The sequence below is a fragment of the Cyrtonyx montezumae genome, unplaced genomic scaffold (assembly GCF_038088225.1).
Source record: "Cyrtonyx montezumae isolate F1298 unplaced genomic scaffold, pur_monq_1.0 scaffold_7, whole genome shotgun sequence".
Taxonomy (NCBI): Eukaryota; Metazoa; Chordata; class Aves; order Galliformes; family Odontophoridae; genus Cyrtonyx; species Cyrtonyx montezumae.
The window spans coordinates 31,920,571-31,936,310 of NW_027072078.1; the positions used below are offsets into that span (position 1 = coordinate 31,920,571).

The window sequence follows — 15,740 nt, forward strand, 5'->3', positions numbered from 1 at the left end:
TAACTGACTAGAAATTAATTTGCAGAATGAGAAGTTCTCTCAGTAGTTTAACAAATAGATCTATTTGTATGATGCTTTACAATTTGATGGGATGTGTTTTGTATCCATTAATTTGGGTACCTCAATTTAAATATCCCTTGCTATCCAGAGTGCAGTGGAAGCAAAATAAGTTAGGCTGCTGTATATGAGGGGAACACCAGAAGCACTGCAGTTGTCCTTAAAGATTATTACCCCCAGTACCTACCAGAGATCAGAGAAGGGTGGTATAATATACAGAGAAATAAATTCTCTGAGGCAGAGTGTAGAATTTTACAACCTAAGTGGAATAGGATGTATTGTGCCATCAGCAAAGGCTACAGAGTTTCATGTGATTAAAATAAAAAAAAAAAAAGTCCAAGAATATGCCTTTAACTACCATTTTAGCTGCAATAATTTTTGTCTCCTGGCATTTATATTGGCCATCAAGAGGAAGGCAAGCTGTAAGATGTGCCATAATAATATGAATAATAATTAATGCTGGTTCTCTCCTCTTTCACTGTACTCAATTTTTTTGTGTTTTCTTTTTGAGACAAAATAATCTCATGGCTAAAATCTCATATCTGTCTTCATGATCACTTGGAAATTTATTCTGAGATTTTATATGTTGGTACAGAGAGTTTTCATCAGTAAATTCCCATTAGGAGGACACTAATGGCTATAAAATCAGCAAAAGCTAATGGTAGAGAATCCCATAGGTAGTTAGGGCTTCTTTTTCCTATCTTATTATGTTCAGTATCCTCTTTCAGAAATACCTATCCCTTCAGGCTGGGAGCCACTAAAAATCTGTTTGTGTTTTGCTTTTTTTTTTTTAAACAATCTGTATTATACCAAATTTTCTTGATCACTGTATTGCACTTAAGGATAAGAAGGGAAATTGGCTATAAATGTCTTGCTGTTTGTGAAGCACATAGCACTGTCTTTAGGGAAAGCAGCTGCATTATGTCCTGATTGTCGAAGCTAGGAACAGCGTTTCTCCACTTACCCAGCTACTGCCCTTATTCTTCATTTATGAAATGCTCTTGTAAATTAGTGCTATTTCACACTGCCCGCTTCCTCATCTCAAGATCTCATCAGAGAGTAATTCCAAAACTGAGAAAAGCAGTCAGCTGGTGAACTGTGCCCTTATCCAAATTAAGGAGCGATTCCTCCTCTTAATCTTTATGGAGTTAGACCTGTTGAATGTAGGGAGACTGTATTTTGTCTGTAAGTGATGTTCTGTATTACATGCGTCCTTCTTCAGCTACAGGTTTAAACAGTGACTAGTCCAAAAACAAACTGTATTTCACAAAGTATAGGCAAAAAATGTTGGTAGCAAATCACATGCTTTGAGGTAGTTTGTATTTTCTTTGCTTAGGGCTGTGATTCTTCTGGTAATATCCCTTAGAGGTGCAAGTTAGTGACAAGTTAATCAGAAAATATGACTGTAAAGGCATCCAGGTTATTTGTGTGGGAGGTGGAACAAAATTCTGCCTGAGATGGGAAAGTTGGAGGTGGATGGGTGAAAACAATCCTCTAAATAGGGTGAAACACAGGGGACTTAGCTGGGTATCTCTCATACACACTCCTTTGTCACATCTTAATCTGTCAGAAGTCTTCTCTTGACTTAGAGTGAATACTGTAGGCTTGTTCTTTTTTAAAAGGTTTATTATATACTGTTTTTCCTTTTTCTCATTGCAGCTTCTCAGGCTTATTTTCATTTTTCTCTACTTTGTTTCCTACTGTCTTTGTCCCTTTCTGAAGCTGCTTTATACTTGGTTCCCATGCAGGCTGGCATTTCTGACTCTACAGGTACCCCGTGGTGCTCTGCAAATGTGAAAATCATCCAGTATGAGGTGGAAGCCCAGAGCAATGTTCCCCTGGATTAGCACTGTTATTGCTTTTCTCAATCTGCCTTCATTTGCATTTAAATCTGAATGCTGCATCCTGTACGTTTAAGAAATGATTCAATTTTTTATTTCTATATGCATGGTGGCTTCTTTAAAAGTTTAATTCTGTCACATTTGAAGCAAAAAAAAAAAAAAAAAGTTAAAGGCACTTAATCCAGAACTGAACAGACAAATCTCTTTGGAGCAATGATGTATTCAGATCTGTAGTGCTGGCATTATCCAATGCAGGCAGGAAGAGTTTGCAAAATGAAGTTTCAAAATGCCCTCTGTTAAAGCAAAAACATTTAAACACACTAAAATCTAGAATAATCTGACAGGAAGAAAAGCAATTTACGTAGAGCTGTTTGGGCAGCTTTATGCAGAAGGGTGAGTTCAGAGAGGAAGTTTGTGTGACAGAAATTGAACAATTGGACAGGTTGCCCTTGGAGGTGGTGGGGGAAAGCTCTATACCTGAAGCTTTTCAAGAATGGGAGTAAATATGGAGGGATGTAGTTATTAGGCATAATGATGAAGGGTTGATGTTTGGAGTAGGTGATCCTTGCTGTTCTAACCAGTTTTATTCCTTAGGACTGACCCAAAGAGAGCAGTATGTTTTCATGTCTTTCTTCTCTTTACTTGCAGAGGGGTTCATGGTCATTTCAACGGGCAGCGCCCATGGGCATTGGCAGATGAGTGCCTCGTCGACCTGATGGCTGAACTGGTTGGTAGGTGTGAACTGCAGGGAAAACTTTCTCTAGATACGGAAACAAATTTAAGATGGAAAGCTTGTCAGCTCTAGAACCAGAACTTAATTCCTGGGGATTGGACTAGATGATCTCTGGAGGTCCCTTCCAACCCCTACAATTCTGTGATTCTGTAGTCTTTCATGTTAAAATAGTTCTGATTGCCTGGTATATGAAGTAACACTTTATTTTTAAGGCTGCAAGTGATTTAACAGATGAATGTAGGCAATAATATATGAGCATATGCATATCATGAAACTAATTGCAGCAAAGGGTTTCTTGGAGCCTCGTAAACCAATTGGTCTAACATGTGAAGTCCTTTTAAAGGGCACTTGCCATTAACAATTCTGATCTTCCTTCCTAGAAGTGAATGAGCGAACTTTCTCTTTTGAAAAATGATTTCTACCTAGACATTTTATGATTTTCCTCTTTTTTCCTATCACTAAATCCAGCTTCATATTTGAGAACTGCTTATGTCAATGAAGCAGGTAATTGGGGCAGGACCTGCTATTTGTAAGTTCCCATTACCTTACTGTACTCCTCAAGGAGTCCAAGTGCTGCAGGATGTGGGCACTAAATGCAGCTGGTTATTCTGGAGATTGAAAAGTAGCCCTGGAGATTTCTCCTGGTGAGTTTGCCAGCCACAAAAGCAGTCTGAGTCTGAATGCAAATTTCCTCTATTGCCTCTTATTTTGGCCTGTGTACTGGTGCTGAAATAACCTTTCACTGGGATATTGATAAGATTTGTTGCTATCAGAAGGGGTAGGAGAGATGCTACTGACAGTCTGTCTCAGACCCATTTTCTCCCCAGTCCTTACAGCTCCTGTCAAGGTCAGGTTAGGAGTTGCTATTGAGATTTGTCGAGTTTTTCAGTTTATCTGTCGAGCTTAGTTGTCAATATTGATCACTTAAACAAAATTGTTGTCTTCATTTATGCCTTCTGTAAGGATAAAATATTACTATTTTTGACCATCCGTATGCTGGATGTTGCCTTATGTAATTTCTTCAAGTGTAGACAAGCACTCAATGAGAAAAGAGTGTTTTTCTCCTTCAGGAGAAGCTAATGGATTCTGAACAGCAGGAAGGGGAGACATTAAAGAATGCTTAATGACAAGCATATTTATAAATTTATTCCTTGAACAAGTAAAGAGAGCATGTGCCAACTTTGACTTCTGTATGAAGTTTCCAAATCAGTAGAATGTTGGAAACTACTATTGGAGCAGAACAAGTTCAAGAAAAATATCCTTATACTTGGCCTATCTGTGATTTAAGTGACAAGTTAATGTAAATATTGGTGAGGGATCACTGGGCTGGGCATCACTGTGCTGTGCAGAGCAATCCTATCTACAGAATGAAATAAAAACCAAAATGCAGATCTGGTTTCTTCCATCTTCCTGCTTTCTGATTTTGGAACTTGTTGCTGTAGTACCTAGTAATCCTCAGGAGGTGAAGAAATTGCTCTGTACATGCATCTGGTAACTATCCAGAATATAGAAATGTGAGATTATAAAGGGGAAATGTGTTGAGATGCTGAACACAGATGACTTAGGGATTTCTCCAGTTTGACTGATCCTTCCTGGGAAGTTGATGCTTTTGTTCTTTTGGGGTAGAACTGGGGAGCTGTGGGCAGGTAGAATAATGTGACCAGTCACGTAATTGCCTTGATGCACAAGGAGGGCTTTTGAGTTCAAAACCTTGAACTTCATTAACTGGAGGGCACTATGAGTGCCTTATTACTCGTCAGATCTGTAAATGTCTGCCATGGATCTGTTTCCATAACAGGGCTCCTCACCACCTGGTGGGATGCAGGTGCGAGCTGGGCACTGACCTCCTGCAGGTGCCAGCTTCAGTTTGGCACAGTTTTAAGTTAATGTCACCACAGAAAACAAGAATCAAGTGGGGATCTTTTCCCCTTTGCCATCTGTTCTGTTGAGGCTGCCAGCTCAATGTCTTTTATTTGTGTAGCTAGTAAAATATTTTGGGTGTAAGAATAGGGAAATGAGAGTTTTTCTTAAACTCCCTCTAATTTTCTGTCAGCCTCCCTCTTTTTCTTTCTTTTTCCAAACTCCAGATGACACAGATGTTTGTTGTACCAAATGGGTCAAACAACTCAGAACTTATTACAAAAGCTGGCTTCGTTTTGGAGTGAGATATACATATTTGAAAGTTTTCTGTAAAAATTATGATGACTGATGTCACCCTACTGTTGACCTATTTTAGTTTTAAAACTCTTCAGTGAGAAGCTTCTTGTAGTCCTGTTGTTTTTCTCAGCAGCACAGTCAAGATTATCATTTCGGATTTTGTTCTCCAGAATTTTCCCGGAGGTGTTAAGGTAAAAAATGAAATATGTTTCAGACTGAAAGGTGGTCTGCAGATTCACACATCAGCAGACTTTTATTTATATAATATCTGCATCGTGTTTTTCAGAACCTGGGGAAGCAATCCTTAGAAGGTAAACAAATCAATATTTCCCAAATAATAGATGCATTATGGTAGTGGCATTAACACGTCTATAACAGTAAAAAGATAAAGAGAATAAATGCAGGAAATGTGATATGCTAAAGTGTTATTATGTACTCCTTTCCAGCAAGATGCAATGCATGAGTCGATTGAATTCTCAAGTTCTCTTTTTAGTGATTTTGATGTAAGATCATAAACAGAATTTTATGCTGTTTTTATTCAGTATTTAATATGTTATGGAAGAAGTGTCAATTCTCACTTTCAGTAGTAGTGAGTGAAAAATATTTATTCAGGAATGGGCTAAAGACTGTAAAATATCTCTGCTCATCTAATGGTTTATAGTGCTATAACATCTTGCTTATTAAATGTGGTCCCATTTTCTTGTTCAATGAAAGCTTACAGTAGGAAATACGTTGTGAAATGCAGAGTCAAGGTCAGCAGAGGCCAAAGCTTTTTTTTTCTACCCTCACACCAAGCGGCGTAACACAGTGCTGGTAATCTCAGCTGCTCCAAGCAGACTTTATTAAAACATTACAACCTTGGCAGGATCACCTTCTGAAGGAACAAGATTAACTGTGTGGTTGCTGCTCCACGATGTGCTCAGGCAGGTCTCTGTTGAGGGAAGACTGAACACTGAGCAGATTTGTAGTGACTTTGAGCGATAAGGAGTATTTGAAATAAGCAAACCACTTTTAAAATGGGAGCCTTTAGTCTTTGTTTTCAATCATTTCACAGAAGGCTTTTTACTTATTCTGCTGTGGATCAATCTCCTGCTGCAGACAGAGAGGAGAAAGATGGCAGTGTCTGCCTAACACAATCATAATTGTCTCTGAAGTTGTCTTTTGCAAATGCTGCTTCCTTTTATTAAAGAGGAGATTTATCAAGCAGAACATACAGGTTTTAGCCTGTCTTGGAGATACGGTATAAAGTTAGGAAAGAAAGCAAACATAATTTTATCTCCTGTGTGCTGGGTCTTTGAATATTGTAATAGGTTAATTGGATCAAGGAAAGGTTGTTTTCTGAAACACAGAGCAGGTTATAAGGGATAACAGTTTTTCCAAAGACACAGATGAGGTTTGTTTTGTGGGCATGAAATTCAATAATGGAAAGCTTTTAATAAATATATAATTTACGGAAGACCAAGACTTACATGACAAATGTAGTGTCATATTTAATTTGGGATGCTAGCATGCAGCTAAAAGTGATCTACAGATTAACCATTAGTTTGGTAGGGGAGAGGTGCAGTGAGCAACGGATTGCTCATGCAGTTTGCTGTGAAAGCCACAGATTTCTTTGGAAGAGCAGAGGTAGAAATGAAAACACCGTTTTTTATTTTTATTTTTTTCCAGCCTCAAGAGTTCCATAGAAACATTAAGGCTGCAAATAGCACTTTTTTGAGCTGCAATCACTGACTAGCTATCTTTGTATCTGCAGTAGAACAGGCACAAGGTGACCTCTTCCAGCAACATGGAGCTTGTGGATGCAATGCTATCACAGGGAAGAAAAATCAGAGTGTAGCAGTTTAAGTGCGGAAGAATATTTATTTTTTTTCTGCTCAAGAGCTAGGTTCACTTAAATTTCTTCTCACAAACGAAGTTCTTCATGTCTGGTAGAGGGAATTTAGCCAGGACATCTTTTTATCTTAACAGGTCCATCAGGGTCACTTTCAGCTATCAACAAATCTTGCTGTTCAATAATTACAGTTTTCAGCAACACTAAGAAGGCCATTGAATCCCTCAGGGTGGTTCTTAGTTTTTCTTGTGGCAGAAGCTGAGGCCTGCTTGGCAAGGATTTATGAATAAACTCTTCTTATTCACAGGTTTTCTTGTTCTTTGACTGTCCCTTTGTACTGAGCTCAGCCCATGGCTATGTCCCTTTCCAAGGCTGGTGAAGTTTTAGTTCAGGAAAGCTGAACTATTTAGGATACAGAGGGAGTGTCTCTCCTGTATTGGCTAGGGGCCTTGTGTATGCTCAAAGACCAGGACAGGAAAAACACAAGATTCGCTTCTCCTTTTCATGCAGCTCCCCTTCTTCTATTTCCCCCCAGCAAGTTTTCCTTTCCTCTTTTTCCATCAGAAGTGTGGCTGCTGCCTTGCCTGCTTGCATTTGCCTCCATCTCTCCCTGTCTTCAGCTTCTTTCCACCTTCAGCAGACTCCACTGATGGGTGATGACTATAGCAAGGCACACAAGCCCATCTTCCTTCCAGATGAAGAGAACTCTCAAAGCACTGATTTGTCAAGGGTGAATTACTGCTTTTCAACAACAGACATCAGGCAAAACAGAAAGAAATAGGAATTGATTTTCTCCATATCTTAGCGCAGTGCTTTGCCTTAGAGTCCCTCATCCTGCCTGAAACCTTTCACCAGTGGTTGATAAAGGTTTGAGAATTTGTTGCTTAATACTCTGTAATAACAATTAGTCGTTACTCCATTAGCTCTGTCTGTGATTAACTGTAGCCAAAAGGCATCTGCTATTCCCCTCCCCAGAGCTATGTAGCTATGGCTTCTTGTTAAGTTGCCACATTAATAATGGCCTGTTATATTCATTAGGCCATTTTGGCTTGGCTTTTTTTCTTAATTAGAGATGAGGTTTATGTTGACATCATAGCTGCCACCTATGACAGATGATTGTCTCTATGTTTTCTTATTTTTTTAGAAGACAAACATGACAAAAATAAGCCTGAAATCTTGCTTTACATATGGGCTTATGACCTGATTTTTGCCTGATGTATTAATGACAATAAATCTACTTGTGGTTTGCCAGGAAATGGAAATACTTCATTGTTTTTTGTTTTTCTGTGGCTGACCTGAAAAAGAAATATTTTCCTGCTAGTGTGGTGTAGTGAGTCAGACAAGAAATCTTTTTCCTTTGCTGTGATGACATCTCAAACATTTGTTTACTTTCCTGTCTTTAGAAAAATGTTGACTGAAAACATTCTTCTTTACTTTCTCAACACTGCACTAGGTTTCTCTGAAACTGTGAATAAAATCCGAAGCTATATATACTTTTTTTTTTTTATTATTTATTTCAGGGGCCCAAAGACATGAGGTAGCCTTAATGAATGGACTAACTGTTAATTTGCACCTTCTGATGGTATGTCTTTATGATGTTTATCTGATGTCTTGACAGATATTTTTTCCTCTATTTATGAAATGTCTTGATGAATATGGTTTTTCTTTACTTGATAATGTAAGTAAATTGTTTTATAGGGATCTCACAATGGCAACACCAGGCAAAAGCTTAACTTTCCTTAAGCCCTGGAACTAGTTGATCTCATACAATACTTTTCTTTTTTCTGTATGAGACCTGGCTCCTCTTGAACAGAAAATATGGACAGAAGGATGATTTCAAGGAGCAGGTTGCCCAAGGAAGTTGTGGAGTCACCATCCCTGGAGGGATTCAAGGAATGAGTAGATGTAGTACTTCAGGACATGTTTTACTGGGCAGTATTGGCATTAAGGTTGGAAAGGATCTTGATCTAATTCTTCTATGATTTCATAAATTTTGAGCTTTTCTCACAAGTGCTGTATGTTAGTCCTCAAAGAGGATATCAGAATATAAACTGATGGTATTTAAATATTCTAAACAGCTGTTCAACCCCTGTATCCCATGCCAGATTTGAGAAATAAAGACAGATGAGACCAATGAGTGAGGATGAAGTGGTAATTTCTATTAAATTTGAAATAAATAAGTTCTGTTGTTTATATGACTATGAAATGCAATGTGTCTGTTTTTTGGTTTTATGACACTGTGGCCTTAAATATGATATCCTTATAAGTGGGTCCCTCAGCAGTTATATCCATGGTTCTTCATTATTTCCAAAGACTTGGATCAAATGAAAGAGCACAAGGTTTCATGTGATTCACATATGGAATAAATAAATATATTAACGTTTAGATTTTGTCTGTGACACGTCTCTGAAATTTCTCAAGTTAAGACACCTGAGGCATGGCAGGGTGGGGATGTGTACAGGCTAATTGACCTGGTTGCTTTGCTGAGAATTAGGTGCAGTGCACTCAGAACTTGATAAACAGCTGACATTAAGCCCTGTGGAACCACAGATACACCACTGTCATGAACAAGAGAGCTCCTAAATCTGCTCCTACTCCTCCTCTTGGTGATGTTGAGTAGGAAACACCATTCACCTGCAGGTGCTGAGATGGGTGAGAATGAGGTCTCTGCAGGAGGCTTGGTCCTTTGCCTATGAGATAAGCCAAATCAGTGATTTGATAACTGATGTTAGAACAGAGATGGGAATGCAATTCTTTTCTGCTGTTTTCTATTCTTCAGCCTGTTTTCACTTAGGAGATGGGGCTGGGTGAAATCCAGACTTCTCTGCCTGCAGTTCAAAGCTTTGCTGATGGTTCTTGTTAGAGAAAGTTTTTGCTATTGGCTATTGTGACCTTCATTATGAAGCTATGAAATACTGTATTATAATGCTTTCCCACTTTGATAAATGTTATATGGACAGAGGAAATATTTTTGATTTCTGGGGGATTCTCTGTGGTCAGTGTGAAAGTTTTACAGTCTTTATTAAGTTATATGCTGGGAGCATCACTGCTGAGGTGCATTTCAACATATTTTTTTTTGTTTTGTTTCAAACAGTTATCTTTTTTTAAGCCTACTCCAAGACGCTATAAAATTCTTCTAGAAGCCAAAGCCTTTCCCTCTGACCATGTAAGAAATTAATATTTTACCATATTTGTATTATTAATCATATTTTTCCAAAGAATATCAGTAGCCAGATTTGAATATTTATTAGCTCATCTTGTCCAAGTAACATTACAATAAAAAAATCTGTCAGAAGCTTTTGAGCTAAGCATATTTTACAGATCGTAGCTTTATTCCTTTTGTTCAAATAAAAAAATGTTACAAGAGGAAAAGATTGAATGGGCACATTGATTTATTAGACTTTTTAAGGACACTGAACAAACTACTGGCCTAAATCAACTCAAGTTCTAAATGTTTTATTAATTCTTGTTGCTGTTTTACTTTATGAAACCAAATCAATACAAATTCACAGCATTAACACTTATGTATCCCCAGACAGAGATGGAAATGTTTGTTCTTAGCACTTCAGATTGCTAGTTCAAATGCAATTTGTCTGCTATAAAATAAGACACAATTGTCCATGCATCATAGCTTACGGAAAATTAATCTTTGCGTTTGTGACCCACAGCTACTTTATCATCAACTCCATAAATGCATGGAAATTGGTAACAAATTTGATTTCTAAGGTGTGATAGACATGACTCAAACTACTTCCAAGTTTATTTGTGTTGAAGATGGTGGCACAAATGTATAAACTTCAAATTGCTTTTATTCCAAACAAAGGCAATTTCATGCTAATCTTGCATTTCTTCCAGGTGCACTTGTACACTGGGACTCCATCTTTTTAAATTTCTATGGCACTTCAGTAATACTCAGTGCAACTCCTGTCGCTTTGATTCTTGTCAAGTAATTTTGATCTATTTCATAGTATTACTGAATAATTTTTATGCTGTCTCCAAAACCATTGATAAAATATTAGTGTGTAACAATTCCAAAATAACCTGAGAATGCAGAGCTCTCATTTCCTCCTGACTATGCAGCACATGAAGGTAACACAGGCCAGAATAGAATGAGCTGTAGGTTGTGCTGCTGTGATTTCATTGTACTGTTATCTGTGTAGGTTTGGTTTGCTGGTGATTGGCTAAATGCATCTTCTGCCTCGTTTAACCTCATTCTCCTCCATGAGCTCATCCTACAGGATTTAGGCTTTGACTTCATCTTTTCTGTGAACTAAATTCTGATCTTTCCAAACCAGAGGAAATCTAGAATATTTTCAGAGAAGTTATGCTTTGAGCATTGGTTTTAGTGAAAGGCAGCCATCTGAATTGCTTCTCTGAAGTTCTGCTGCTCTTGGCTCTTTTTCTTTTAGTCGCTTTATTGTGTACTTCTGCTAATGTGCTCTGCATGAAAATCTCTTGCAGTACGCTGTTGAGTCCCAGCTTCGATTTCATGGACTCGACGTGGAGAAAAGCATGCTCACGCTGCGGCCACGGGAGGTTGGTGAGACGCATGTCAGCTCTCCTTGCTAATGCTAAGGCAGAACTGGATCTCTTGAGAGGACTCTTATGTTTGCAAATATTCTACTAGCTGCCTGCAGAAGTTAGAGTTCGTGTTCTTGCTTGCTGTATTTGGAAAAAAAATTAGACAAGTTGAACGTAACTTTAGGTTGAATTTGAGTTTTGTGTTCTATTTCTATGTATGTTCTGTGATCAGATTCACTTTTACAAGGATCTGATTCAACTGGTGCGTTTGCCTTAAAAATGTGACTTTCCCCCCCACACACATCAATTTTTCCTATTGGCAAACTGCTATCAGCATCCTGACAGAGCTGCAAAAGTGGAGAAGTACATTGAGAAACCTTCACGTCCTCTCAGTGTCCCAAGGTAAAAGATTGCCATAACATGAGTGGCATTGTGCCTTTATCAGCACAGGCTAAGGGAAAGGTCTGCTTCGTGTAATATGCAGCACAGAGTAATTTGAAAGATTGCCTTGTTTCAGCGTTGTGGTATTAAGAACTCTGCCACCTAACTGTAAACTGACGGTGACCTTTTGCTTCTGAAATCTGAATCATCGTGTGAGTAAAGAGCCCACTACTGAATGCTGATAGATTTGCAAGAACGGTTGAGATAACAGCAGCTGGCAGTACTTGCATTTCAACAATCCTGCCCAAGCTCTTTTCAGTAACAAGTTCAGTTTAATTCTAGGTTTTCCGTGCCTAATTGATCCCCAGGTGCTGGTATGATCTATACAATCCCTGGCTAGAAAGACAGAAGGAGGACAGGGCAGTTACTTTCCAGTAAGAAATTAAGAATGAGAGATTTTTTGTTGAAGTTCTTTTGCATGCAATGACCCCATGTTTGGGGATTTTTTTACTTTGATGATGTGAGGCTTCTTGTTTTTGAAATAGAAATAGAGCAGGTTTATAATAGTATCCTATGGGATACGAAGTTGATCAGAAAAGTATAGAATGTTAGATAACTTCTAAGCCTTGTGAATGTCACAAATTTCAGATGGCATATAAAAATCATTATATATGCTGGCTTGTAAATTAAATCTGTCTGAAATATTAGAATATGAAGCATACTAAAATATGAAGTGAATAGACATTTAAAAACTGGCACCTTCAAGATAAGTTTGCTAATTTTCCTTTTTGAAGTAACTCTACTCACAGGCTACTTCGTGGCTCTACCTTTTGTATATCATTACTGTGCTAAGGATTTGCTTTTGATCTCCTTATGCGAGCAGCATGGCTTGTGGTAAAATATAGATTATGAAATAAGAAATGACAGTTTCATTACTGCCAAACTTGATGTAAAATGTGTGATTTAACTTTGTTTTAGGGGGAGGAGACCTTGAGGATTGAAGATATTCTTGCTGTGATTGAGAAGGAAGGGGACTCTATTGCTGTCATTCTTTTCAGTGGGGTGCAGTACTACACAGGCCAGGTGTTTGACATCCCTAGAATAACAAAGGCTGGCCAAAGAAAGGTAGGATTGTTCCCAAATCCATCTGAAAATCTAAATAAATATATATTGAAATTTTTGGTTTCCACTTTTTTTAGAACAAACTGGAGCATACATGGAAAGCTTTGGGACTCTGATAAAAATTAAAAGCATGCTATGCAGAGATCCTTTGGGAGCTGAGTGCTGTGTGAAGAAAGAGGGCAGAGGGGGCCAATTTTATGGACAGATCATAAGATATGTGGAGACATTATGGAAATTATGCATGACTTGATTTCTACCAGGCTTTCTCTTAAGGGTAGAATTCCAAGAGCTTCAATGAAGTAGAGTGGGAGGAGGTAATCATGGCTTGTATCTCTCTTTGAAGGTTAATTTGTGCTAGATTTCTCCTTGTTTGGCAAGCTTCCATAATTTTCCTTTTTTCCTGTGTCCTCACTGTGGCAGTGTTTGCTCCCAAGGCAAGTGAGCTTTCATGCAGCCAACAGTGCTCTGACCCTGGTGCTCACTTTTAGGGGAAGGGAGCACATCAGCTTCACAGGATGACTGTGTTTTATTAATGACAGCCTTAGGAACTTGTAGACAATGTTCTCCATGGGCACAGCTATAAAACTTCTTTAACCATCTCAATTGCCTTAGGAATCCAAGAGAAGACAATTTTTAATTAAGTCTTCCAATCTTCTGGAAGTTTCCAGACTTTCCATAGGGGCACTTTTTTTTACTGCATGTATCTTGTCTTATTGAAGATTAAATTGCTCATGGGCAAACTCATTCAGTATCATTGGGTTTTTGCAAACAAGCTAACTACTTATGATTAGATCTTTTAATTCTGGAGGGGTTCCTGACTCATATCAGGATATGTCTTCCATAGTTGTAAGTTTGGCAGCTGGTGTTTCTCTGAAGATCAAGGGAATAATCTGTGCCCTGGGAAATGATGGTAAAGAGCAGAGAAGGTGTGAGGAGAGCAAGTGCAGGGGCTGATTGAGAAGCACCTGATGACAAAATTGGTGCTGAGCATGATACAAAACAAGACCAACTTCTGACAGAGAAAGAGAGGCAAGGAAGAAAGAAATGAGAGCAATCAGCTGCAGGAGCAAAATGGGTTTGTGCATTAGCTCCAAGTAGCTCTTAAAACAGTGCCTTTGTGGTGATTTCCTCTTCCAGTGTTTTTCTACAGGTATGTAGTCAGAGGGCTGGGCTGCAACCTCTGGAGGGAAGACAAGCAACTGATGGGGCAATGCCAGCCAGTGCACTGCTCACTCATGCTTCCTGGCACAGCAGAACTTTCTACTCAGCTACCAACACCCACATACACACCATGCCTCCAAATCCATAGTGTGATAGGTCTGAAAGATCTGAGCTCTATCTTCATTGTAAATATGAACAATCTGGAAAAAATCTCCTTACATTCTCTCTTACAGATGCCCACTGGACTATGGGGCATATATTTCAAGGAGCAGAAGCTCTGTAGCTTCAGTGAAAGCTATAAACTAACTCAGAGACATGCTGAGATGTGTTTCAGGGGAAAAGTAGTCACTGTTAGTTTGTTCATACAGAGCAAAAATGGGTTTGATGGTTATATTATTTGAGAGGATAACCAGGATGTGCTATAGAGAGCTTAACATTTCCATCAGGCTGTGCAAGTGAAAATATTAATTCAAGCAGGAGGGAGCGTGGGCTGCTGTGTCCCTATGAATGCTTCTGAATGAGTGTGGACATAAACTGTGCCCACTTATACAAAGATGTTATTGTGTTACCAGAGAAGAGAGAGATTTCTGACAGCAGTTCTACCCTCCAGATAGTTGTCAGCTGCCCATTTCCACATGCAGACCTGCTAGAAGCTCCATGGGTTGCATGTCAGTCTCTTCTTCCAGAGATTTCAACCAAAAAAGGAAGAAAAAGGGGAAGAAAAATATTTTAGTTCACCTGTTCACGGACAGTTTGTGCAGAACTGGGAACTGGATAAATTCATGACCTGAAGTGTCATCAATTTGCTTAAAGAGAAGTAATAAAGTCAGAAGAAGTGCTTGAGTGCCTAGATGGCCTTAAAAGCACAAAGCAGCCTTTGTTCCCCCACTGTCAGATAAACTCAGCTCTACATCCTTATGGGTTCTGCCTCTGGGGCTAAGTGATGTTTTTATGTTTATACAAAACTACTCTTTAACATACAGTTACACCACACTTAAACAATCAGCATATTGCAAATATTTACTTGAACAGCTATTAAATCAGCAATTCATGAAGAGTTTGCTGTGATAATAGTAGTAAGTGGTTTTCCTGTAAGCTGCTGCTTCTTGATCTTGGAGATTTCAGTTACTAACAGCAAAATGCTGGGTTCTCAAACACAATTGGTTCCTCTTTTCAGTTTCCAGGTCAGAACTGATGTTAGGAGCTGATGTTGGGCTAGAGGGGAGCAAGGAACAACTGCTGAACTAGCTATATAGGAAGGAGGAAATATGATGAAAAAGAAACAGCCTTTTCTGCTTAAGAAATTTGAGTTAAGGTGATTAACTTGGATTAGATTTAATCCAGAGCTTTTGGTCCATAATTTTGAAACAAGTTGAATTTGAAATGCAATGTCAACCAGCATAATTCTTCAGCATATTGAGTAGTAAGGAAACTGGGATATCAACCATCTAGGGCAGATTCCAGGTAGTTATGAAGAACAGCTATTTTTTTTTTTCATAAGGACTTTTCCATGTGCTGTTTGAGGCAGTACTTCACTTTTATTTTATTGTTTTTTTATCTTCTATAGACTAGTTATGGAATGTCATCAGAATTTAGGGTCCAATGTTCTGCCTGAGTGGAAGAAGTAGTATTTGTCGTGCAGCTGTTTTAGTGTCTCAAAAAGTCAACTTGACAATTGAAAGGGAAATCCCAATGCCATGCAGCTGGTCAAGCAGGGCTAGATACATGTGACCCTACTGCCTGATGGGATTAGTCATGAGCATCCATGTATATGGGTTTATTTTCTGTACGGTTCTTATTCCTGGGCAGACAGGCTTTCAGGACTTGAAGACCATTTCTTCTTCAAGAGCTTCCGGACCTGATGAAACCAGCAGTGGTTAGAATGTTTGTCTCATACATGACATATTAATATAGAACAGCTGAAGTCCTTGAAAAT

At 38.6% G+C, this 15,740-nt stretch overlaps 1 protein-coding gene across 5 annotated transcripts in view; it reads left to right on the top strand.

The window, feature by feature from the left end:
- Positions 1-15,740, top strand: part of KYNU (kynureninase) — a 55,697-nt gene that overhangs the window by 12,743 nt on the left and 27,214 nt on the right. For all 5 annotated transcript variants that reach the window (XM_065750492.1, XM_065750491.1, XM_065750493.1 and 2 more), the window contains 5 exons: positions 2,547-2,629; positions 8,140-8,201; positions 9,714-9,785; positions 11,081-11,155; positions 12,500-12,646. In XM_065750492.1, coding sequence (XP_065606564.1) covers positions 2,547-2,629; positions 8,140-8,201; positions 9,714-9,785; positions 11,081-11,155; positions 12,500-12,646 — 439 coding nt within the window. The remainder of the gene's footprint in view (positions 1-2,546; positions 2,630-8,139; positions 8,202-9,713; positions 9,786-11,080; positions 11,156-12,499; positions 12,647-15,740) is intronic.